Below are 20,126 nucleotides of genomic sequence, written 5' to 3' on the forward strand. Positions count from 1 at the left end.
GGGACCCCCAGAAGCAAAATTTGAGTTAGAAATGTTCGCTTACAAACTACATAATATTCAAAGATTTTCACAACTTTTCAAAAATAGCAGATCTACAAGCTTGCAGCGCGGCACTCGGTGCCGCGCTGTGAGCTTGTATATCTGCTATTTTTCAATAGACAAAGTAATTAGGGCCCCTCCACCTTGGGCCCCAGTAACTCAGTCCCACTTTCCTACCCCTTGTGACGCCCCTGTGTGTGTGCGTGTGTGTTTGGACACGGCAGGTTACACACAGGTTTCATCATCATACACTCCAGCGTGAATAAACTTCTCAGAGACATAATCCTGCGTTCTACATGCCCTCCGTGTCATGCCGTGTGCTCTTTTCTCTTCCCACTCTGCTAACCTTGACGGGGGTTTCAATTGAACGCTCTCTCTCCCCGCCAGTCTCTTCCCGCCACCTCGCCATGCGTTTCGATCATCCCTGGTAATGGGCTATCTTTTGCTTTCCCACGGGTAACCGATATATCACAGGTTTTTTTCAAAGTGGGGAGGCCACCAACGGGGAAATTGGAAAGTATAGGAAAATGGGGGGAGAAGGTGTTTGTGCGTGCAGGCAACACGTATATATACCCATACCGTATGTGATTTAGTTTCAAATTCAGTACGTTATCGTGCGATTTTAACCACTTTAACCCCAATTGACCGTATTCACGTTACGCAACTTCCTGGTGCTGACGGTTGAAGGGTTTCCCCTACTAAAAGCCCATAGAGTTAACACAGAAATCGCAAATTTAATGCAATTTCCGAATAGTGAAGTATAAAATACGGCTAGCATGATCAAGAACTCAAGATAGTAAAAGGCACAAAGCGTTGTAATTTACTTTACCGTTCGAAATAATGATTTGTTGGCTTTAAGTCCAGCAATTTCTGTGTTATTTTACCCTTCAAAGCTGACGTCAGCACCAGGAAGTTGCTGAGAAATTTGCTGAGTGTGCATGCGTGGGCGGGCCGTGAATAGGGTCTATCAGCTCTGGCTATTTAGTCCTTGGCATGGAGAGGTTTGGGGAACTCATGGCTTAAGATCAGACAGGTTTATTGTCTGTATCAGCCAGGTTGCGGGAGCAGGGGCATCACATCACAAGGGGGGGAATGTGGGACTGAGTTACTAGGGCTCAAGGTGGAGGGGCCTTAATTATTTTATACTTTGGCTATTGAAAAACAGCAGATATGCAAGCTCACAGCGCGGCACCGAGTGCCGCGCTGCGAGCTTGTAGATCTGCAATTTTTGAAAAGTCTTGAAATTTGTGCAAATCTTTGAATATATGTATTTATTTAAGTGAAAATGTGTAACTCAAATTTTGCCCATCTCAAAATTTTGAGATGGGGCTTGTGGCCAAATACATATCATTTTGGGGGTCCTTCACATGAAAAGGTTTGAGCACCACTGACATAGAAACAGGTTTTTCAAAAACCCTTTTTTCTTTGAAATATTCAAAGAATTTTCATGATTTTTCAAAATAAATAGATCTACAAGCTCGAGCTTGTATATCTGCTATTTTTCAATAGTTAAAGCACAAAATAATGCGTAATAATGCGTTCCCAGTCTAAATGGGTTAAAGCCCCTCCCCCTATGAAAAACATTCATGGGGGCCCCGCTGTGAATCCTTGTACCCAGAATTTGGTGTGACACCCCTGGTGGGAGTCTATCCCCATTTCACAATGCACTGACTGGACCCCTGGAACATGGATTGCTGAGGTGGAGTGCAACACCTACAGTCAGCTCCCAGTACTTAGCGCACAACTTGCACCAAAGCCGTGAACCCATGTATGGCCTTGTGGTTGAAAGGCGAGTAGTGCTCTACCGACCCAGCTACTCAGACTCATGGTCAGATACTGATCCTAGAAAGAACTGAATAATGAATATCGATACTCTCACTATCGATATTCTCACTGTCGGGCAGAAACCCCGTATCTCCAAGTTTCACATTTGTACGTTCTTTCGCAAAGCAAAGCCCTGCTTCATCATACAAGGCCGTCGCACCAAAGTAGTGAAAACAGCCGATGTACAAGCAACACAACGCCTCACACCACGAGGCGTTGTGTGCTTGTAGATCTACTGTTTTCACTAGTTTAAATCATTTTTAAAATGATAAATGCAAAATGAACGGTTTTGGACATACAAGGTTTCCACCCGACAACGGCGATATAGGTTTTTGGTATGTGAACACATTATTCAAATAATCTTCATCCAGTTATCTGGAGTCAAGTCGCAGATGGTTTCGCAGGGCCAGACTGTTGTCTCCCACGATTTTCAAATGCTTCCAGTCTGGAGCAACGGAAGCTCTGAAAATGATCAAGCGATAATACGGATGTGAAGCCTCCTCCCCCCACTTCTGTTTTGTCTTTACAGTCGCGCAAATGTATCCTATTAAATCAAAATCATCTAAGCATATCGTCGTTGTCGGGTGGAAACCTTGTATGTCCAAAACCGTTCATTTAGCATTTTTCATTTTAAAAATGATTTAAACTAGTGAAAACAGACGATCAACAAGCACACAACACCTCGCACTGCGATGAAGCAGGGCTTTACTTTGCGAAAGAACATGCAAATTTGAAACTTGAAGATACAAGGTTTCCACCCGACAACGACAATATGTAGCTTGCTGCTTAGCAAAAATGGAAATTAAAAAAATAAACATAAAGCTATTTTAAAATGTGTTCTCGTGAACGGAAATGACAAACAGTTGCTAGCTTGCTACCTCACATTTCAGGAGGTGTAGGTCCAGAAAGAGCATTCAGAGAATGTGGAATAGTTGTCTGGCTACGCGAGACACACCCTCGAGTACTACTTTTCAGTACTTTTTACTGCTACTCCACTTCATCTCCGAGGCAAATATCGTACTTTTACTCCACTACAAACATTTGACAACTTTAGTTACCAGTTACTTTGTAGATTTAGATTATTATTACAAAACATACATTAGCCACTTCAGCCCTATATACATTTCGGCCATTTGAAAATAGCCGATCTTACAAGCTCACGCATTGTGAGATTGTAGATCTCTAGATCAAAAGGTTTTGAAAAGGGGACATTCTACATGAGTACTTCCTACATTTGTTACTTTATTTGATACCTAACCTTTGTACTTTTACTCAGACTTTCATACTTATAACAGAGTATCTCTACATTGCAGAATTGACACTTTTACTTAACTAGCCCTTACCCGTTCAAAGATATGAGCTCCGAAATGATGTGCAGTGTGTGGGTTATGGGATGTGCACTGTGCACACAGTATATGAGGGATGGAAAGTAACTTTAACTGGTGCTTGCATGCTAATATGTAGGAGCATCAATGTAAGAAATACCCGTTCCATTTAACAGCTACAGAGATACTGTGTACCGATCTGCATGATTTTTGGACAACATCTGTAACAGGGCCAGAACCCCCCCCCCCCCCCCGCTCGCCCGCCCGCCCGCCTGCACACACACACACTCCCCCCCCCCCCCCCCCCCGTGTGTGTGTGTGTGTGTGTGTGTGTGTGGGTTTGTGTGTGATTGTGCATGGCCTGAACAACAGCGCCCCTCCCTTAACATGTGTGGTCACAAAAGGTACTGTAGGCTAATATAGATACACCCTAAAAATGCGAATATACAGTATATGATTTGTGAAAGTGACAAACGGGCTTCACAGTTATGTCAGGTGTGTTCATATGCTGATGGTGATGCGATTTCAGATCAATTGCTCCAGCCACTGAGGAGAAACGCTGTTTCAGACAGACAGACAGACACTCACTCAGACAGACAGACAGACACTCACTCAGACATTCGCAAAATTATAGTATAGATGGATATTTCACAAAAAAAAAACGTTTATCTGTCTGTATATGTAGGCTTATACTATGACAAAATATATGTTTTCATAACCGCTATCTTGTGATAGCTGGATTAAGGTGCAATAATCTTATCACAAACATCCAGCATTATGGATCACATCACTTGGAATAATAATCATCTGATTTGCAATACTTCAACACTTCCTATGTTGGACATTCAAACATTTTCAAAAAATCAAAAAGCCAAAATAGCCGATCTACAAGCTCACAACAAATTGCACCATATAACCTTTTATAAAGGTATAAAATAGGGCTGAGTGGTTAAAGACCAAGGTCTAAGGACTATCCTCGATGTAAACAGTTGCTCTGCATCTCAGTCTTCTCAGTCCCCTGTGAGTGCTGGAAATTATTCAGACAACTTTAATTAAACACTAACCGTTAAGAATGAAACTGAGGTGAGCAAAAACAAGACAGGGTGTAAACTGTGTGTGTGCATGTGTGAGTGTTTAAGTGGCAGTGCGTGTGTGCGTGCATGAGTGAGTGTTTGAGTCAGTTTTGAGTGATGCAGTAAACAAATAGCTACGCCGCATTAATTAACTTTTCTAGAGAAGCTGTGCATAAACCTAAAATATGTCGGAATGACAGAAGGCAAGTGTGACCTCAAATAAACATTAAGATCACTAAAGGAAAGTGCTACTGAAATCTTTCTCCAGTCAAAGGTCCACATTGACCTGAGACTCTTTCCTCAGAACTGTGGAAGGAATACAGCAAACATACACTGTAAGTCCTTCACTGTGTCCCCATTAACCACTTAAATCCTGTACTGGGTTTTGTTGGTGCCTTTTTCTGTTTTCAGTGGTTCTCAACCTTTGGGCCAGGAGGGTATTGCAACTGGGCCCCCAAATAATCGACAATTTGAAAACACGAGGTAGAACCTCTCATGTTTTCTTGTAAGTCGCTCTGTATTAAGAGCGATGCCTACAGTAAATCGTAATTTGAATTGTTGTTAGTTCTACTGATTGGAAAACACAAGCCACTGCATGACTGATCATTAAAAAAAAACAGTTTGAAAATGCAGCCCCCCCCTCTTCTCGATCTGTTATTTTCGGTTACACGTCTCCATTCCGACATGTCTCCTTTCCGACATCTAACCCATCCCTAACCCTAACCCCAACCCATAGAGGTTAGGTCTCTATGGAAGTGTTGCCACTCCGACAATAAATGTCGTAATGGAGACATGTCGGAATGGAGAGCACCACCTGTTATTTTCAGTAAAGGTAAATGTGATGTAGAGCAGTGCAGTGATCTGTTCTTTTCTGCAAAGGTTTTACACCGAATAGGAATGCTGGTGTGTAAGTGGTTAATGAGGTCATATAAAGGACAAACACTACTCCACTAACAGACTTGTTTGTGTGACAAATGACAACGCAGACTGGAAAGCTGCTGGAGGTGTTTCATAGCCTGAGGCCCGAGGCTCAGAAAGAGTATTCTCCCTGCGGCTGTCAAGAGCCTTAGTTGAGGATTCTGACAAGGACAAAACACTAAAGGCGCCAAGAAACAAATTAAAACAAAATCTTGCATGCAAACTCTAAGAATCCTGTGCAGCTGTACTTGCATCACTTGTTAAAGGGACTACACCATGAATTTTCACTTTTTCAGTTGTTTCTATTTTTGTTTTTGTTTTCCCAGTGTCTCTTCAAGCCCCTCAAAAAACAATTCATTAACTCTAAGCCTTGCCTTTCGTTTCAGTGATTTTCTGAATGGGCGTGTCTGAACGGTACTCTTTTGAAATCGGCCCCATTCTATGTCACAGGGGGCTCATTTCCATATAGTACTGCCAGCTCTCCACTTCAGTTTCCTGGCAACTGAAGAGAAGGGGGCGGAACTTTTGGGGTGGATTCTATTGAGACTGGGGTGGGCGGGATAAAGTGGTGCTAAAATTGGAACGATGGTGCCATGATGGTGCCATGCTAAAATTGGAACGATACATGTATCGTTCCAATTTTAGCCCAAAGACAGCGCCCTGTTGCCAACAAAGGGCATATTGGAGGTTCAAGTGGTTAAATATCTGAAAACACAAATTGACATGAATCCAAAACACACTGATGATTGTGCTGTCAAAAGATGAAACCTATGGTATCTATATGGGTTGTGGGGGTCCCTGCTTCATCTCTCTCTCTCAACTAAGGGGTCCTTGGCCTGAAAACGTTGAAGACCCCTGCTCTATGCAGGGTTCTTTTAATACATCCATGGTGGAGATTTTCAAAGGCGGAGTGAGTCCACGGACGGTCCCGGTGGAGGGCCAACTTCTAACTGAGCCGGGATCCGGCCTCAAATATTCAACCAGAGAGCAACTTCAAGGGCTGCTGTACACCGCAAGAGATTCAGTGTTGTAATAACTAAAGCCTGCATTTTATTCACATAGGCTTACTCTGTACGCTACAGTATGTATCTGTGGTGTCAATCAAAGGTTATCGGAACACATCTTGCCATCTGGAGGTGTAGTAGTATAAGCTCACTGATGTGTGTTAACCGATGAGGCTTTCAATATATCAGCACTCATACAACATTACTCAAGAAAGATGCATAGCTAATGTCAAGTCAGAATCCTTTCAGGCGTGAGTGTGTGTGTGTGTGTGTGTGTGTGTGTGTGTGTGTGTGTGTGTGTGTGTGTGTGTGTGTGTGTGTGTGTGTGTGTGTGCGCACACACACAGAAATTGGGTTAAAATCTGCATTCTTGACAAGGGTCTCTGTTGCAGCAGCCTGCCTCTCCATCAGCAGCAGTGTTGCCAGATTCTGCGAGAAAAATAAGCAACCACGTCTAATGAAAACAAGCCCAAAAGAAGCGACTGAGCCACATTGAAAATAGCCGATCTACAAGCTCACAACGTGTTGCTATGCGACACTTTGTGAGTGTCGGGCTCGGCTGGATATTGCCGTCTTTGAATGACAGGTGTCGCTATGTTATGGTAGCCCTGATCGCCTCAGCACATTGACTCATTTCTGACATTGACTTGAGCAACCATGTGACTGGCAGGTCACAACACGCAAAGTCATGACCACTGCAGCACCAGATCTAAATGTTCTCTTTGGTGGCATATTGACTTGCTCATGAGTCAAGTACAGGCAGCCAGGCCTAGAGTGAAGTTGGGGATTATGGGTAAGGGGGAGGGGAGGTCACAGCAGCAGTGGCATATTATACAATTTTTCTCTTGTGTCTTGTGTGAGAGCTTCATTATATGCACATTAAAATAATAACGCTAGTTTTTGGATAGGGATTATGATAAAAAAAAAAAAATCTCCCTGTGATGTGGCCCTTAGCGACCACTTATATTGCTTATGCCTGGAACCAGCCCTGGAGGAAATGGTTAGATGGTATATGCTGTTTTTTCAAAAATGTCTGACCGGGATGGCATACTACAGTACAGTATATAGCATTTAATTTAACATACCGGTATGTAAGGGATAACGTCTGGCTCAGTGGTCATTATCGAGAAATAGAAATCCCCAGGCTGATGCCACCGACCTGAAGCTGGCTATCCTGCTTATTACACCACGGTTACTTAATAAAGAAAACAATAATTTGACTAAAAACTAAAAACAAAACAAAGTATTTTCCTTATTTACGGTAGTGAACGTATTCCACAAGTGCTGCACTCGTCCCCCAGCGCAACATGGTCTCCTTGGAAAACACAAGGAAGTTGATCAAACATTTTCTGTTACTGCATCGTCTATTTCTCGCTTCAAGAGAGCAACGTTTAGTTGTAAATGACACTGTCACTGTGTGTGTTTTTTTTACATGGCTGTCATGTTGGATAAGGCATAAAATTCACACAGTGCACCCAGGTGCTCCTGAGCATTTATTAGGCATTGCATTGGTCTGTTATAGAGCAGAGCGGTCTGTTATCAAGAAATAACACACCGACACCGCTGATTTAAGCGATTGACCAGTCAGAATCAAGCATTCAACCAAGCTGTGTAATAAAACACAGCAGAACACGCCATTGGAAAGTGGAAACAAGCCCGAATAAGCTATGTTATATACACTTATAAAAAGAAAATGCTTATAATAAGCAGAGATGGCAACACTGCCAACGGCAGCAGCCATGGGAGGGTGGTTTGTGTTTACCAGCGGGTTGTTGTGTTGTGTTGCACCGCTCCACGTTCCCTTACCTTCTATAATGAGACCTGGCTTTGATTTCAAGGGCCTCGGGGAAGAGGAGAGAGAGGGATGAGACGCTCGCTTGGAAATGAAAACAAACAATAATGCTGTGCCGTGTCATTTTAAACAGTTGTTGTGATGAATAATTTAGAAGTTGACAAGAACGTACTGTAGGCTATATGGGTTGATATGTGGCCCCCCCGGGAGGAGGATCGACAAATGGGAAATAACTATTTGGGCTGCTTAGCTGCATCTCGTCTTTGAAACCTTGTCTGTAAAATATGTTTTCATATAGGCCTATATATATTTCATCCCACAATTTTGTAACCCATTTTTCACCCAGTGCCAATTATAGCCCTAAGCTGTAACCTTGGGCGCTGCTCTCCCTCTGCCAACCTGGCCTTCCTTCAGTGCATTAGGAGTTTGCAGGCCGCTTCTAATCACCTGACAGGGGGGGAACTTCCCTGGTTGGACGTAGCACGTGGAAGGAACACGTTATTCCAACCAGTTCCTTTCCCCTCCATCAGGTGCCACGGCTGGCCAGGGGGAGACAGTATAGAGGATTACTGCATGTTTTTGTGAGGATATCTGGGAGACACTCGGGGGAAGTACAAACTCCACACAGAAAGGCCTTTTCGCCAGCCAATTTATAGAAACACATATATGAAGCTTAATCTTTTTTATAAAATATTTTTGAAACATTACATTTTAGCATTCCTTCATATAGCCTACTTTCATCTAAACTTGATTCACAGTTAAAACATTCTACATTATATGGACATGCACAGTTTAGATAACATGATTCCACCAGATTGTGGCGTATTAGGAACTCAATACGCCACCATCTGGTGGAGTCAGGTTACAGTTGAGATTTTTACTTAAAATAATCTGACGTTTTCTAAACATTTAACTTTAAGCGCCCAATGCATTGTCAATGGCCATGACCATTTAAAGGGTAGCAACAGAAAAGAACACATGCTTTATAGACCGGTTTCTTGTTTACAAACATTGAGACTAAATGCACAGCTGGATGTATCATGTAATCAATTCCCACCAATCCCCAAACCTGTTGTTTTGGGGAGCGCTGCATGATTTCTATTTATTGGCTAATTTTGGTACCGACCCATCAGTGTGACGTGGACCAGAAACCTGTCTATACCCCAGGGAAACAAACTGTTCATATCCTGAGTTGCAGCCATGATTCAATCCCATGACCTTGTGGTTCAAGAGGAGTCAAGAGCTCTTCCAACTGAGCTACCCAGACACAAGAAACACTTTATTGACAATCAATGAACATGTCATTTCACACTACATTATATTATTTATATCACCAAGCAAATGTTAGTATAGTTACTTTGCAGCACCACTGAGCAACCAATGACTGGCAGGCTAGTCATCATCAGGTGCACCGTGCACTAATTAGCCCTATTCACCGCCCGCCCACTCAGCAAATTTCTCAACAACTTCCTGGTGCTGATCAAAGAAGGTCTCAGCAAGAACAGTCACCAACGTCATTTTCGTCATTTTAGGCTCCGTGGGACGCCGCCATGACACTTTGGGTGGCGGAAGTGCCACCCAAAATAACATTAGCGTCTATGAGCACTTCGTCACTTCCGCCACCCAAAAGTGTCATGGCGGCGTCCAGGCGGGGTCCCATGGTGTGCCAACTTCCGGGTGTTGTCTGTTCCTGCCTAACCTTCCTTGGTGCTGATGTGGCGGAAAGAGTTGCAGCCCCAGCCTGAAGCCTCAAAAGTCTAGTATCTGCCCTGATTCCATAGAGATACCTCTTTGGTCTAGTGGTTAAGATGTTGGACTTTCGCGTGGGAGACCTGGGTACGAACCCGGGTGGGGAGGTTTGGATCACCTCTGTTACATTGGTGCTGTGACCCGGGCTTCCCTGTAGGAGGAGGTCAAAGGGGGGTGAGTGTGGCGGAAAGAGTTGCAGCCCCAGCCTGAAGCCTCAAAAGTCTAGTATCTGCCCTGATTCCATAGGGATATCCCTTTGGAGTAATGGTTAAGATATTGGACCACAACGCGGGAGACCTGGGTTCGAAGCCGGGTGGGGAGGTTTGGATTACCTCCGTTACACTGATGTCAGTTTAGAAGTGGAAATTAATACAGAAATAGCTGGACTTAAAGCCAACAAATCATTATTTCGAACGGCAAAGTAAACCTCTTTACTTTATCCCCTTCATTGCACTGATCAAGGCTAGCCTAGGTCTCTGTGTTGGTGATGGTCTCTCTCTCTTTTTTTCTCTTTGTTTTAATTTCAAAATGTTTTAATGTTTAACCAAAGCATACATAAAATAAAACAAGTCATAACATTACATTACACATACAGAGTCAGTCAGAGACAAGTGAATAACATCCAATCTAATCTCTCTCTCTCTCTCTCTCTCTCTCTCTCTCCAGTCTCTCTCTCTCGTGCGTGTGCGTGTGCGTGTGTGCTCGCATTCGCGCGGCACACTGTCGGCCTGTCGAACACGCTGGCCAATAACTACCGCCCGACGGTTGACAACCAACTCTCGGCCAATCACAACCGTCCCTTTTCACCGTTCCATCCAATCATATGCAAGAGGGGGCGGAAGTGTTCTCTGTGTTGTAGAGATGGGATTTATGGCTCTATGAAGTGAGCTGGATCTCTGGGATCTGTTCCTTTCAAAGAGCCGTTCAAAAGACTCGTTTTAGGAGATTTTGATTAAAATTATAAATCAATTCAACCCTTATATCAATTCCTGCCATTTGAAAATAGCCCATCTACAAGCTCACAATGTGTTTTTAAATTATTTTTCTACATTGGAAAAACTGTGAAATGGGACATTCTGCATAATGAATACTTTCTACTATTGGTACTTTAAGTGCATTTTGATACCAATACTTTTGTACTTTTACTCAAGTACATTAATTCCGAACTTAGCCTATACTTGTGGCAGAGTATTTCTACATTGCAGTAATTGATACTTTTACTTCAGTAAAGAATTTTAGTACTTTTTCCACCACTGTTCACTAGAAAGGAACGGCTCCCTATACTTTGAACCGGATCCCATCGTTCATTTCAAAGAGCCGTTCAAAAGACTCGATTCGTTCGCGAACGTCTCATTTCTGCTGTGTTGATGGATGGATGTAGCTAGCAGAGTGTTGTTGTTATTAGCCCCTGGCTGATACCTTTAACCATATAAAGTGGAATAAAGCTTTTCCATCAGTCTAAACTCTTCTACTTTTTAAAGCAGTGGTTGGATCTTCATTCATTCACTGGGGGAGGATCAGACAAGAAGCTGAGCTGTCTGATGTAGCAGCCCAGCTAGCTATGGATGGATGCACCATTCACTCATTCTACTGTCAACTGACTGACTGTGGAAACATCCCATCGTGAAGGTAAAGTGAATCATGTCACGAAGAACGCCATGTCACTTTGTGTTTGTGTCCATGTTTGCAACTATAACAGTTTAGTTTAGCTGGCATGGCCTATGTTAATGTTAGCTGCCTGCCTGACACTAGCTAGGTACTGCAGCAAGCTAGCAGTGCTGTAATGCAGTGGGTCTTATTGAGGTGGGGGTCCGGCTGGCCATCTGGGGGTCCCCCAGTGGCCCTTAATACGGATCCCCACCTCAAGGATCCCTGGGCCAGGGGTCCTTGAGTGGGGTGCCGGGGGTCCTATATTTAGGAGCCAAATAGACCAAACAGCTACACTGTAACTCTGAGAATGTACAAAGCAAACCAAATGAACCCCTTTTTTACATTCTCAGAGTTGGGTCTCCTTGTAGTTCAGTTAAGCTATCATTGGCAGCCCATTCATGACACAAAATAATTATTTAGATAAGGGGTCTTCAACGTTTTCAGGTGAAGGAGACATGAAGCAGGGACCCCCACTACATATTGTATAAACGTGTAATACAGATTTTCATTGATTTCATAGATAGATTCATAAACGTGTTTGACAGCACTGTCATCAGTCTGTTAGATTTGTGTTGATGTGTTTTTTTTTCAGACTTTTAACCACTTAAATCGTCGTTACTTACTAAACTTGACCTTTCACTCTGTACTTACAGTATTACGTCTACACCAAACCTATTTGCCAAAAATAGATCTACAAGCTCTCAATGCCTCGCTTGTAGATCTGCTATATAAACACAGCACCAGATATCTGTCTAAACATCTGAACACTCTGTCTTCTGGTCTGTGGAATGTAAAATAAGATTACTGTTTACCTAAAATGTGCTGTTTTCACTGTTGAATGTTGATATACTTAAACATATAAAATATCAACAACCCATGGTCATATTCATAGCTATGTAGGTAAGTGTTGAATTGAACGGTCATTCAAATTTTACCTATCATTTTATGATTTACCTTGCGGGCAAGTGGGCATGACCTTTGGGCAAGTAGAACATGACCTGTACTTGCCCGATGGGCAAGTGCCTCTGAGACCCTAGTGTCTAATTTACAGTACAGAATAAGACAGAATAAAGCCATAATAAGAAATAATGTGTTTGTAATTAGAAATAATATGTTTTCATTAGACAGAAACAAACACAGTTGTACCTTAATTATCCTTACATTATGTAGTGGAAATAGCAGATCCACAAGCTTGTACTGTAGATCTGCTATTTTGGGTCCCCGAAAAAACGTGTAGTAAATTTCTCTTTTGGGCCTTTTGAGCTAAAAAGGTTGGGAACCACTGGGTATTCCTAACCTCACGTCACCAGGCTTTCTCGGGGGAAAACCTGGTGCTTGTTTACTAAACAGGTTGTTTGATCCGGTCTAGGCCGGATGGCATCCTAGACCGAATGGCAGAAGCTGCGTTGCTTTGTTTTGGTTCCCTGTTTGTTAGCCCAATCCCTATTTAAATGCTAGAGGAGTGTAGTCTTGCCAGTCACTGCGAGACATGCGAGTTGGACTAAAAGATGGATATACCAAACAAACTTTTCGAAAAATGCATCAAGGGTTTTATTGGGTAGGCACTAAAATTATGTAATTGATCGCGGAAAGTTGTTTTGGGTTAAAACTGATTCTACGTGTTCCTCCACCCGCGTCATCAGCACCCACACCCTAGGTGGGGTTGGCGATAGGGCTCAGTCTCTGTGGTGAGTTTGCATGTTTCCCCGTGTCTCCTTGGGCATAGGCCCTCACACAAAAACATGCAGTAGTCCTGGTTTCTATACTACCTCCCCCTAGCCAGCCGGGTGCTCCCCAATGTCCCCTGGTACAGCAGGGGGAGAGCGGAAACCAGGACTACAGGTTAGGTAGTCACCGGGTGAGAAAAAGGGGTTGCAAAAAACGTGGGATAAAAATTTCCAGCCAAAGTGTAGTCCGTTTTGACTACAAAATAACGTAGGACGCCATCCGCTCCCGACCGGATCAAAAGCCCGAAATTGGAATTGATCCCAGGCTAGGGTATTGATCCATACCGAAAAAAAATGCCCAAGTGTCACTTTTGTCCCCCCCCACTCTCCGACAGGCCGAAGGCAGATTGGTGGTGCCAACATGAACCTCAGGCCTCATAAGCCCAACCTCAACAACAGTAACAAGGATGCCAACAACAACGACAGTCCCGGAACCACCGGCGCCAGTGGCAGCATCACCGACCTGCTGGCCGCTCTGTGCGACTGCAGCCTCTCCGGGGTGTCATGGAAGCGCCGCGCACTGGGCAGCGTCTCGAGGGAGGGCGTCCGCAGAGCCCTCAAGAAGCGGGCGTACGGCGCGCTGCTCTCCAAACTCTTCCAAGACGGCGCCTCTAATAAAGGCTGTGCCCCGCCGCTGAATGCCAACGCCGCCGCCGCTGCCACCACACCGGCCAGAAACAAAGTCCTCATGATTTCATTCGATCTCCGGGTGGCGGGCTGCCAGGTAGGCCTGTCACACTTGTTATTTACATAATCGCCTAATTCAGGGGTGGGTAACTTTGATGATGGAGAGGGCCACTATATTTTCACAGAATTTACACTCACACCAGAGGGCCACAATGCATATACAGTCAAAAATAGCAAAAATAGCTGATCTCAACTCGTTTTGAGCTAGTAGATCTGCTATAACAATGTTTATTTAATTTCAAATGCATTTACTGTATATGTTCTTATGTTAACTTTACGAACTTATACATATACAGTACATTGGACATAAAAAAAGACTAGTACTAGTCATTAAGCTACTAATATAGAGTGAAGTAAATCAATAATATATCAGTATTCTGAAATGAACCTGTGGGCCGCATTAACTCACTTACTGCCAATTTAAAATGCCCCTCGAGTGGCACTAGTGCCAGAAGCCTCCATAGACTCCCATGTAATTTATAGTGCACAGATCATGCACGCCCATGCACAGATCATGCACCATGTTTGTGCAGGCTGTTCACAGCTTTCAAACAAAAAAAAAAGATTGGAAATCCGTTCAGGCATTCATGATTTATCAGCCATAATGTTTTCTTCAGATGTAAACAAAAATGGCTGCCATGTTTGAAAGATGGGGTTGTATGGGGGGTGGAACATGCAAAATCGCGATTGAAATCATGTTTACTAGATTTAATTGGGACCAAAAAAATCTTTTTTTTTTTTTTTCTAAGTAAAAGTCGCCCAAAGTCGCTTGGCAGGGAACTCCATAGTGAGAAAGTTGCTCTAAAAGTCGCCTGGCACTGTATGAGTTAAGTGAAGGTGGGGGCCGCATGTGGCATGTTACAAATGTTTGCTTCAAAAAAGATACATTCAAAGATTTGCACACATTTCATGATTGTTCCAAAATAGCAGATCTACAAGCTTGCTGTGAGCTTGTATATCTGATATGTTTCGATAGTTAGAGCATAAAACAATGGTTACGTTTTTTTTTTTTTTTATTAGGAGGATGCCGAGAGGCTGGAGGAGCTCCTAGGCATGCTGCCCGAGGCGCCCGCCCGCTCCGGCCTGAAGGAGATGGACGCTGTGCTGGAGCTACTGGTGCACCTGGCTGGGTCCTCACCACTGCCCCCTACCTCCTTCAGTAGGGACTACATGAGACGAGAGAGGCACGTGTCCACACATCACTGTTATACGCCTGTCACGACTAGGGATGGGACATAATTAGGGTCGATTCATACTCCACTTTTAGAGCCTAATTTATTTCGGTTCGGCTCTGTCTACACTATGATATGGCGTCATTCATAGGATTCAGAGGATCGGGGGGGCGGGTAACGTCATTAATTCTGCTCCGAATGACGCTATATCATAGTTTAGACAGAGCCGAACCGAAAAGTGGAGTATGAATCAACCCTTATTCTGACCAAAGAAATTGTGATTTACGATATTACCGCGATAATCAGAATATCCCCGACATCCATTAATCTGGGGAGGAACGTTTGAGATTTGGTAGAGAGTGAAAAAAAAAGTCTGTTTTACCAATTATAGATGGCTTAAATGGTACGGATTTGCAGTTTGGCAAATAAAAGGTGAATTGATCCCAGTTCATGATGGAGGAGGATTTCACAATACATTTAAATCTGTGTTTCTTATCACGATAAACGATAATAAAGATTATCGTCCCATCCCTTGTCAGGACTATTACATGATCACCTGATCCTAAGTGTTTAACCCATTATGACACTGAGGTCGATTCCACAATTGCCTTCTAAATCAGTAATTCTCAAAATGCTTTGTCTTTCAAACACCTTTGAGATTTTGGGGGACTTTCTTTACTTTATTGAACCGGTAAAAAAACACATTGAGACCATAGTCTATTTTACGAGTGGAGTGGCCAAGAGAAGAGCCAAATAAATGTTACACAGCTGTGCCAGTAACCACAAATACAAGACCAGACACATAACATCCGTAAAAACAACGCCCACTAGCTGCCTTGAGGCTCAAGGAGAAACTGAGAATCTAACAAAGTGACCAATATAAAACTAACATAAAAATAATAGCAACACCATTTTCTACTAAACTAATATAAAACTAAGATCAATTACATTTGCTACGCATCAAAGCAGGAGCAAGTGTGCCCCCTGCCAAAAAATAAAGAGTGCCCCTGGCAATCTTTTAAAAACTAACTAGAGGGATCACAAAAGCCAATTTATGTCTGGTCCGCGACCAGGGCCCAAAAAATGCAAGGCTTACTGGCTTTTTTTCCCCGGCCTCAGATTTGCATTTGATCTGAGATTTAGAGAGTGATTGAAAGATGTTCAAGCTCATGCTTTAATGGGTTAAGATAATCACAATTGTTTGCATAATAGTTTCCATTCAACAAGTTTGTCTGTTGAAAGTTTGTGAATGTTGCTGATCTACAAGATCACTTGTAGATCGGCTACTTACCGGTATGTTATTTTGGAAACATGCGGTAAAGCAGGGGTCTTCAACGTTTTCAGGCCGGGGACCCCCAAACTGATGGGGAGATGGAGCAGGGACCCCCTACCACCTCGTAGGGTGGGGTGGGGGGTGGGGGGGGGGGGTCGGGGCTACGACATATTTTTTTATTTTAAACATGTACAAGTTACAGCGAGCAGGGTGGGCCGTACCACTACCATTTCTAATTCTAAACATAGTACTTGTTAACTGAGAACCAATGTCAATAATATCAACAATCTGTCTATATAAAATGCATAGTAATCATGTATTCAAGCCATTCAAAATGGATATAATCATGATTTATTTTTTAACATAAATGTGAAATGAAGGGGGAAAAAAAAAAAAAAAACATTTTTTGAAATATTTTTTTTTCGCGGACCCCCTGCAGTACCTCCGCGGACCCCCTAGGGGTCGCGGACCCCCTGTTGAAGACCCCTGCGGTAAAGGATAAAAGTATTACATGTTTTGGCATAGTACATTATTTATTTGTACAGTCATTGTCAGTAATTTCTTTGTATATCTAAGTGATTTGTCTCATACTATGAATGTTTACAAAGCCAAAAAGGCAACATACTGTAAATGTAATTGTTACGTACATACGGTATTCCAAATGCTCAGTGCCAAAAACACAACTAAATCGTTAATGGCAATTTATGTGTACGGAATCATCGACTAAAACGTCACGATCTTAACAACAAAAACAATTCGACCACCAAAATACATTTCCGTGGACTAAATCAACTGTGCATTTAGTCGACTAAAACTAGACTAAAACCGAAACATTTCAGATGACTTGTAAAATGTGACTGAAATCTAAACTGGGATTTTATAAAAAAAAAAAAAAAAAAAAAGTGAGCGGTGGATGTGAGCAGTTAAAGGAGTAGTTCACCCCCAAAATGACTTTTTTTCTATTGATTACTCATGCCGTGGAGAGTAGAGTTCAATAATATTTTTGGGTTTTTGTCACATTCCTAAGACAAAAATTTGATTTGAGTAAATTTACCCCCATTGATTCCGGATGGTGACCCGTTTCGAAACGGGTCACCATCCGGAATGAATGGAGGTAAATGTATTGTTATCACATTTTTGTCTTAGGAATGTGACAAAAACCAAAAAATATTATTGAACTCTACTCTCCATGGCATGAGTAATCAATAGAAAAAAAATCATTTTGGGGGTGAACTACTCCTTTAATTTCGTTAAGCTATACCCTGTGTGTGTGTGTGTGTGTGCGTGCGTGCGTGCGTGCGTGCGTGCGTGCGTGCGTGCGTGCGTGCGAGGAATATGTGGGTGTTTGTGCGTGGCTGTGTGTTTGTGTGAAGCCGGGGTTCTCATAATTCTGTGTGTGTGTGTGTGTGTGTCTGGGGTTGGGGTCACGGGTCCCCTGAGTGTGAGTGTGTGTGCGACTCAACAGCGCCACTTGGTCACCCAGCGGTATTGCAGCTCATGCTACATAGTTACATTCAGGGCGGCTTGCACCAACTCGGTTTAAGCCTTAAACTGGTTTAAATCAAGGTTTATCTTTTAATCAGCTTGCACCAAACCTTAAATCTAGTTTTCATTAATCAGGGTTAGTTTTAAACCATCCTTTTAATCTTGGTTTGAATTTTCACTGTAAACCTGGATTACTGTTAATCCTGTTGCACCACTACTTTAAACTTTGATTTAAACATCAGTAAGGGATTAATTTTAAACCTGCTGTAGAGGTGGTTTAAATGCAAACATGCCATTGACATGAATAGGGGTCCCCCTCCTGTGAGGGAAGCCCCACAGCAAGTAAGCTGCAGACAGCGTTTCACAGCTGAAAACAAACATCTCATCACATCCTTGTAGTAGGCCTACTGTACATCGGCTATTTTAAATTAGCGAACATTTAAATATTTACAGGGACATACAGACATTTGTCATGGAAGCTTGTGGACTTCCCAAGCAACATGGAGACGTTTTAATTTTCGAAATCGCTTCATAATTGACTCAAATGTGAATGTGATCAAAACTGTGGTCTTTTCTTGCTTCTAGCCGCGCATCGCATCGCCGCGCCGCACCGCACTGTAGCGTCCGAGCGTCACCGTCGTATGACGGGGAGCGTTATATTTTTGTTTTGTTTTGGCTGCAGGCGCTCTTCTTAACTCATACCCTGCCAAAAAAGATGTTTCTATGATAAAAACGTCTTTAAAACGTCTTTTTCACTATGGACCTCCCTGCCAGACGTCTTCTGAACGTCTTTTAAAAAAAAATAATAATAAAAAAAAAATTTTTTTTTTGAAAAAATCTTTTTGAAAAAAAAATTTTTGGACCTCCAACAGTGTACTAGGCATGATCGCGATCGCGAAATTGCATGTTTAACCCCCATACCAACCACATCTTTCAAACATGGCAGCCATGTTTGTTTACATTTGAAGAAAACATAAGGGCTCCTTTCTCCTGAATGCCTGAACGGATTTCCAAGCGGATTTTTTTGTTTGAAAGCTGTGAAAAGCATGCACATGCATAGTGCATGATCTGTGCACGAATGTGTGCACCAGCGTGCACACTATTTTTTTAACCCTTTGTTGGCGAACCGGCAATATAAGAGGTCATCCCACTTTAAATATGGCACCGACTGAGTTAACATAGGCCTGCCCACATTCTCCTAGAAGTGAATAAAAGAGTAACGCTAATGATATTAGGCTCAAGAGAATAGCATATTCCAGTTTGTTTATATCGAAATCCAAGATGGAGGACATTTAAACCATGAACTAATCACAGTTTATGGTTTTAATCACAGGTTAAGGGTTTAATCACAGATTTGTTAAGCAATGCTTAAATTTAAGTGGTGCAACGCACCTCGATTTAAAATAAAACCTAGATCAACAAACCCTTGATTAACCCTAAACTAAGATTTATTTAATCCCTCTTGGTGCAATCCGCCCTCAGACACAGTCATGCATAGGATGACCACCGCTCCAAAAACAAAATCTAAATGTTGACACTGCCCCCTACAGGCAGGTGCTGCGCAGGCCTCCGCTAGGCTCCTACATCAGCGAGGACCTGCAGAGGCTGGAGGCCCAGGCGTGGGGGCTGGTGTGTGGTGAGGAGTGGTCCCTGCTGGGACCCGGGGCCTGGGCCCTGGGCATGACCATGGTCGCCCCGCCGGGCACGGGCCTGCTGGCCATGAGGTAAGGGTGGGCCATATGGTGTTAAATATCACTGAGACGATACATGTCTCCACGAGATGCCTTTTCGGAGATATCGCATACATTGTGATACAATGAGGGAGCCTTATGAAAAAATCCAGCTGAATTGTTAATACAGAGATTCATTGCAGAATTCCTTTAAACCTGCATTTTTGTCTGAATCAGTAGTTCATAAAATGTTAAATGTCAAAGTCTCCCCTTAACTCTGACGGTATAATTTGTATACTGTCAGAGATGCATACTTACAGTATAAGGATCAATTTAGACCACCCAAAAGGAACACAGAGAGTCTGGACCCCCACATTGAGTGTTCTGTCTTTTTCTTTTAGTTTTTTTTACCTTGTATTGTAGGTGGTTGTACTGTTAAGTAACTTGAAAAATAACCATAAATGACATAACCAACATGAAAAAGAATCGTGATAAGATTGCGTGTCGTGATACAGCTTGGGAAAATATTGTGATATTATGTTTTTCCATATCGCCCCCCCCCTACCATGAGGACCGGGACGGAGGGCCACGGCGAGGACGAGGACCGGTTCCGGCGGGACACCAGGACGTCCCTCTTCGGAGCGCTGCAGCATTCCCGCACCTCGGACCTGGACGTGCGGCTGGACCTGCCTCCGGTCCCCAGCAACGCAGACGTCACCGGGCTCCTCATCAGGGTAA

The 20,126-nt window shown here is 43.1% G+C and overlaps 1 protein-coding gene across 2 annotated transcripts in view; it reads left to right on the plus strand.

Moving 5' to 3' along the window:
- Positions 1 to 11,217: 11,217 nt before the first annotated feature.
- Positions 11,218 to 20,126, plus strand: part of tubgcp6 (tubulin gamma complex component 6) — a 71,532-nt gene continuing 62,623 nt past the window's right edge. For both annotated transcript variants that reach the window (XM_080737643.1, XM_080737644.1), the window contains exons 1-5: positions 11,218 to 11,353; positions 13,437 to 13,825; positions 14,809 to 14,976; positions 19,273 to 19,442; positions 19,960 to 20,122. In XM_080737643.1, the coding sequence (XP_080593769.1) occupies positions 13,463 to 13,825; positions 14,809 to 14,976; positions 19,273 to 19,442; positions 19,960 to 20,122 (864 nt within the window). In that variant the 5' untranslated portion in view covers positions 11,218 to 11,353; positions 13,437 to 13,462. The remainder of the gene's footprint in view (positions 11,354 to 13,436; positions 13,826 to 14,808; positions 14,977 to 19,272; positions 19,443 to 19,959; positions 20,123 to 20,126) is intronic.

The sequence above is a fragment of the Nannobrachium achirus genome (assembly GCF_963921795.1).
Source record: "Nannobrachium achirus genome assembly, chromosome: 11".
Lineage (NCBI taxonomy): Eukaryota > Metazoa > Chordata > Actinopteri > Myctophiformes > Myctophidae > Nannobrachium > Nannobrachium achirus.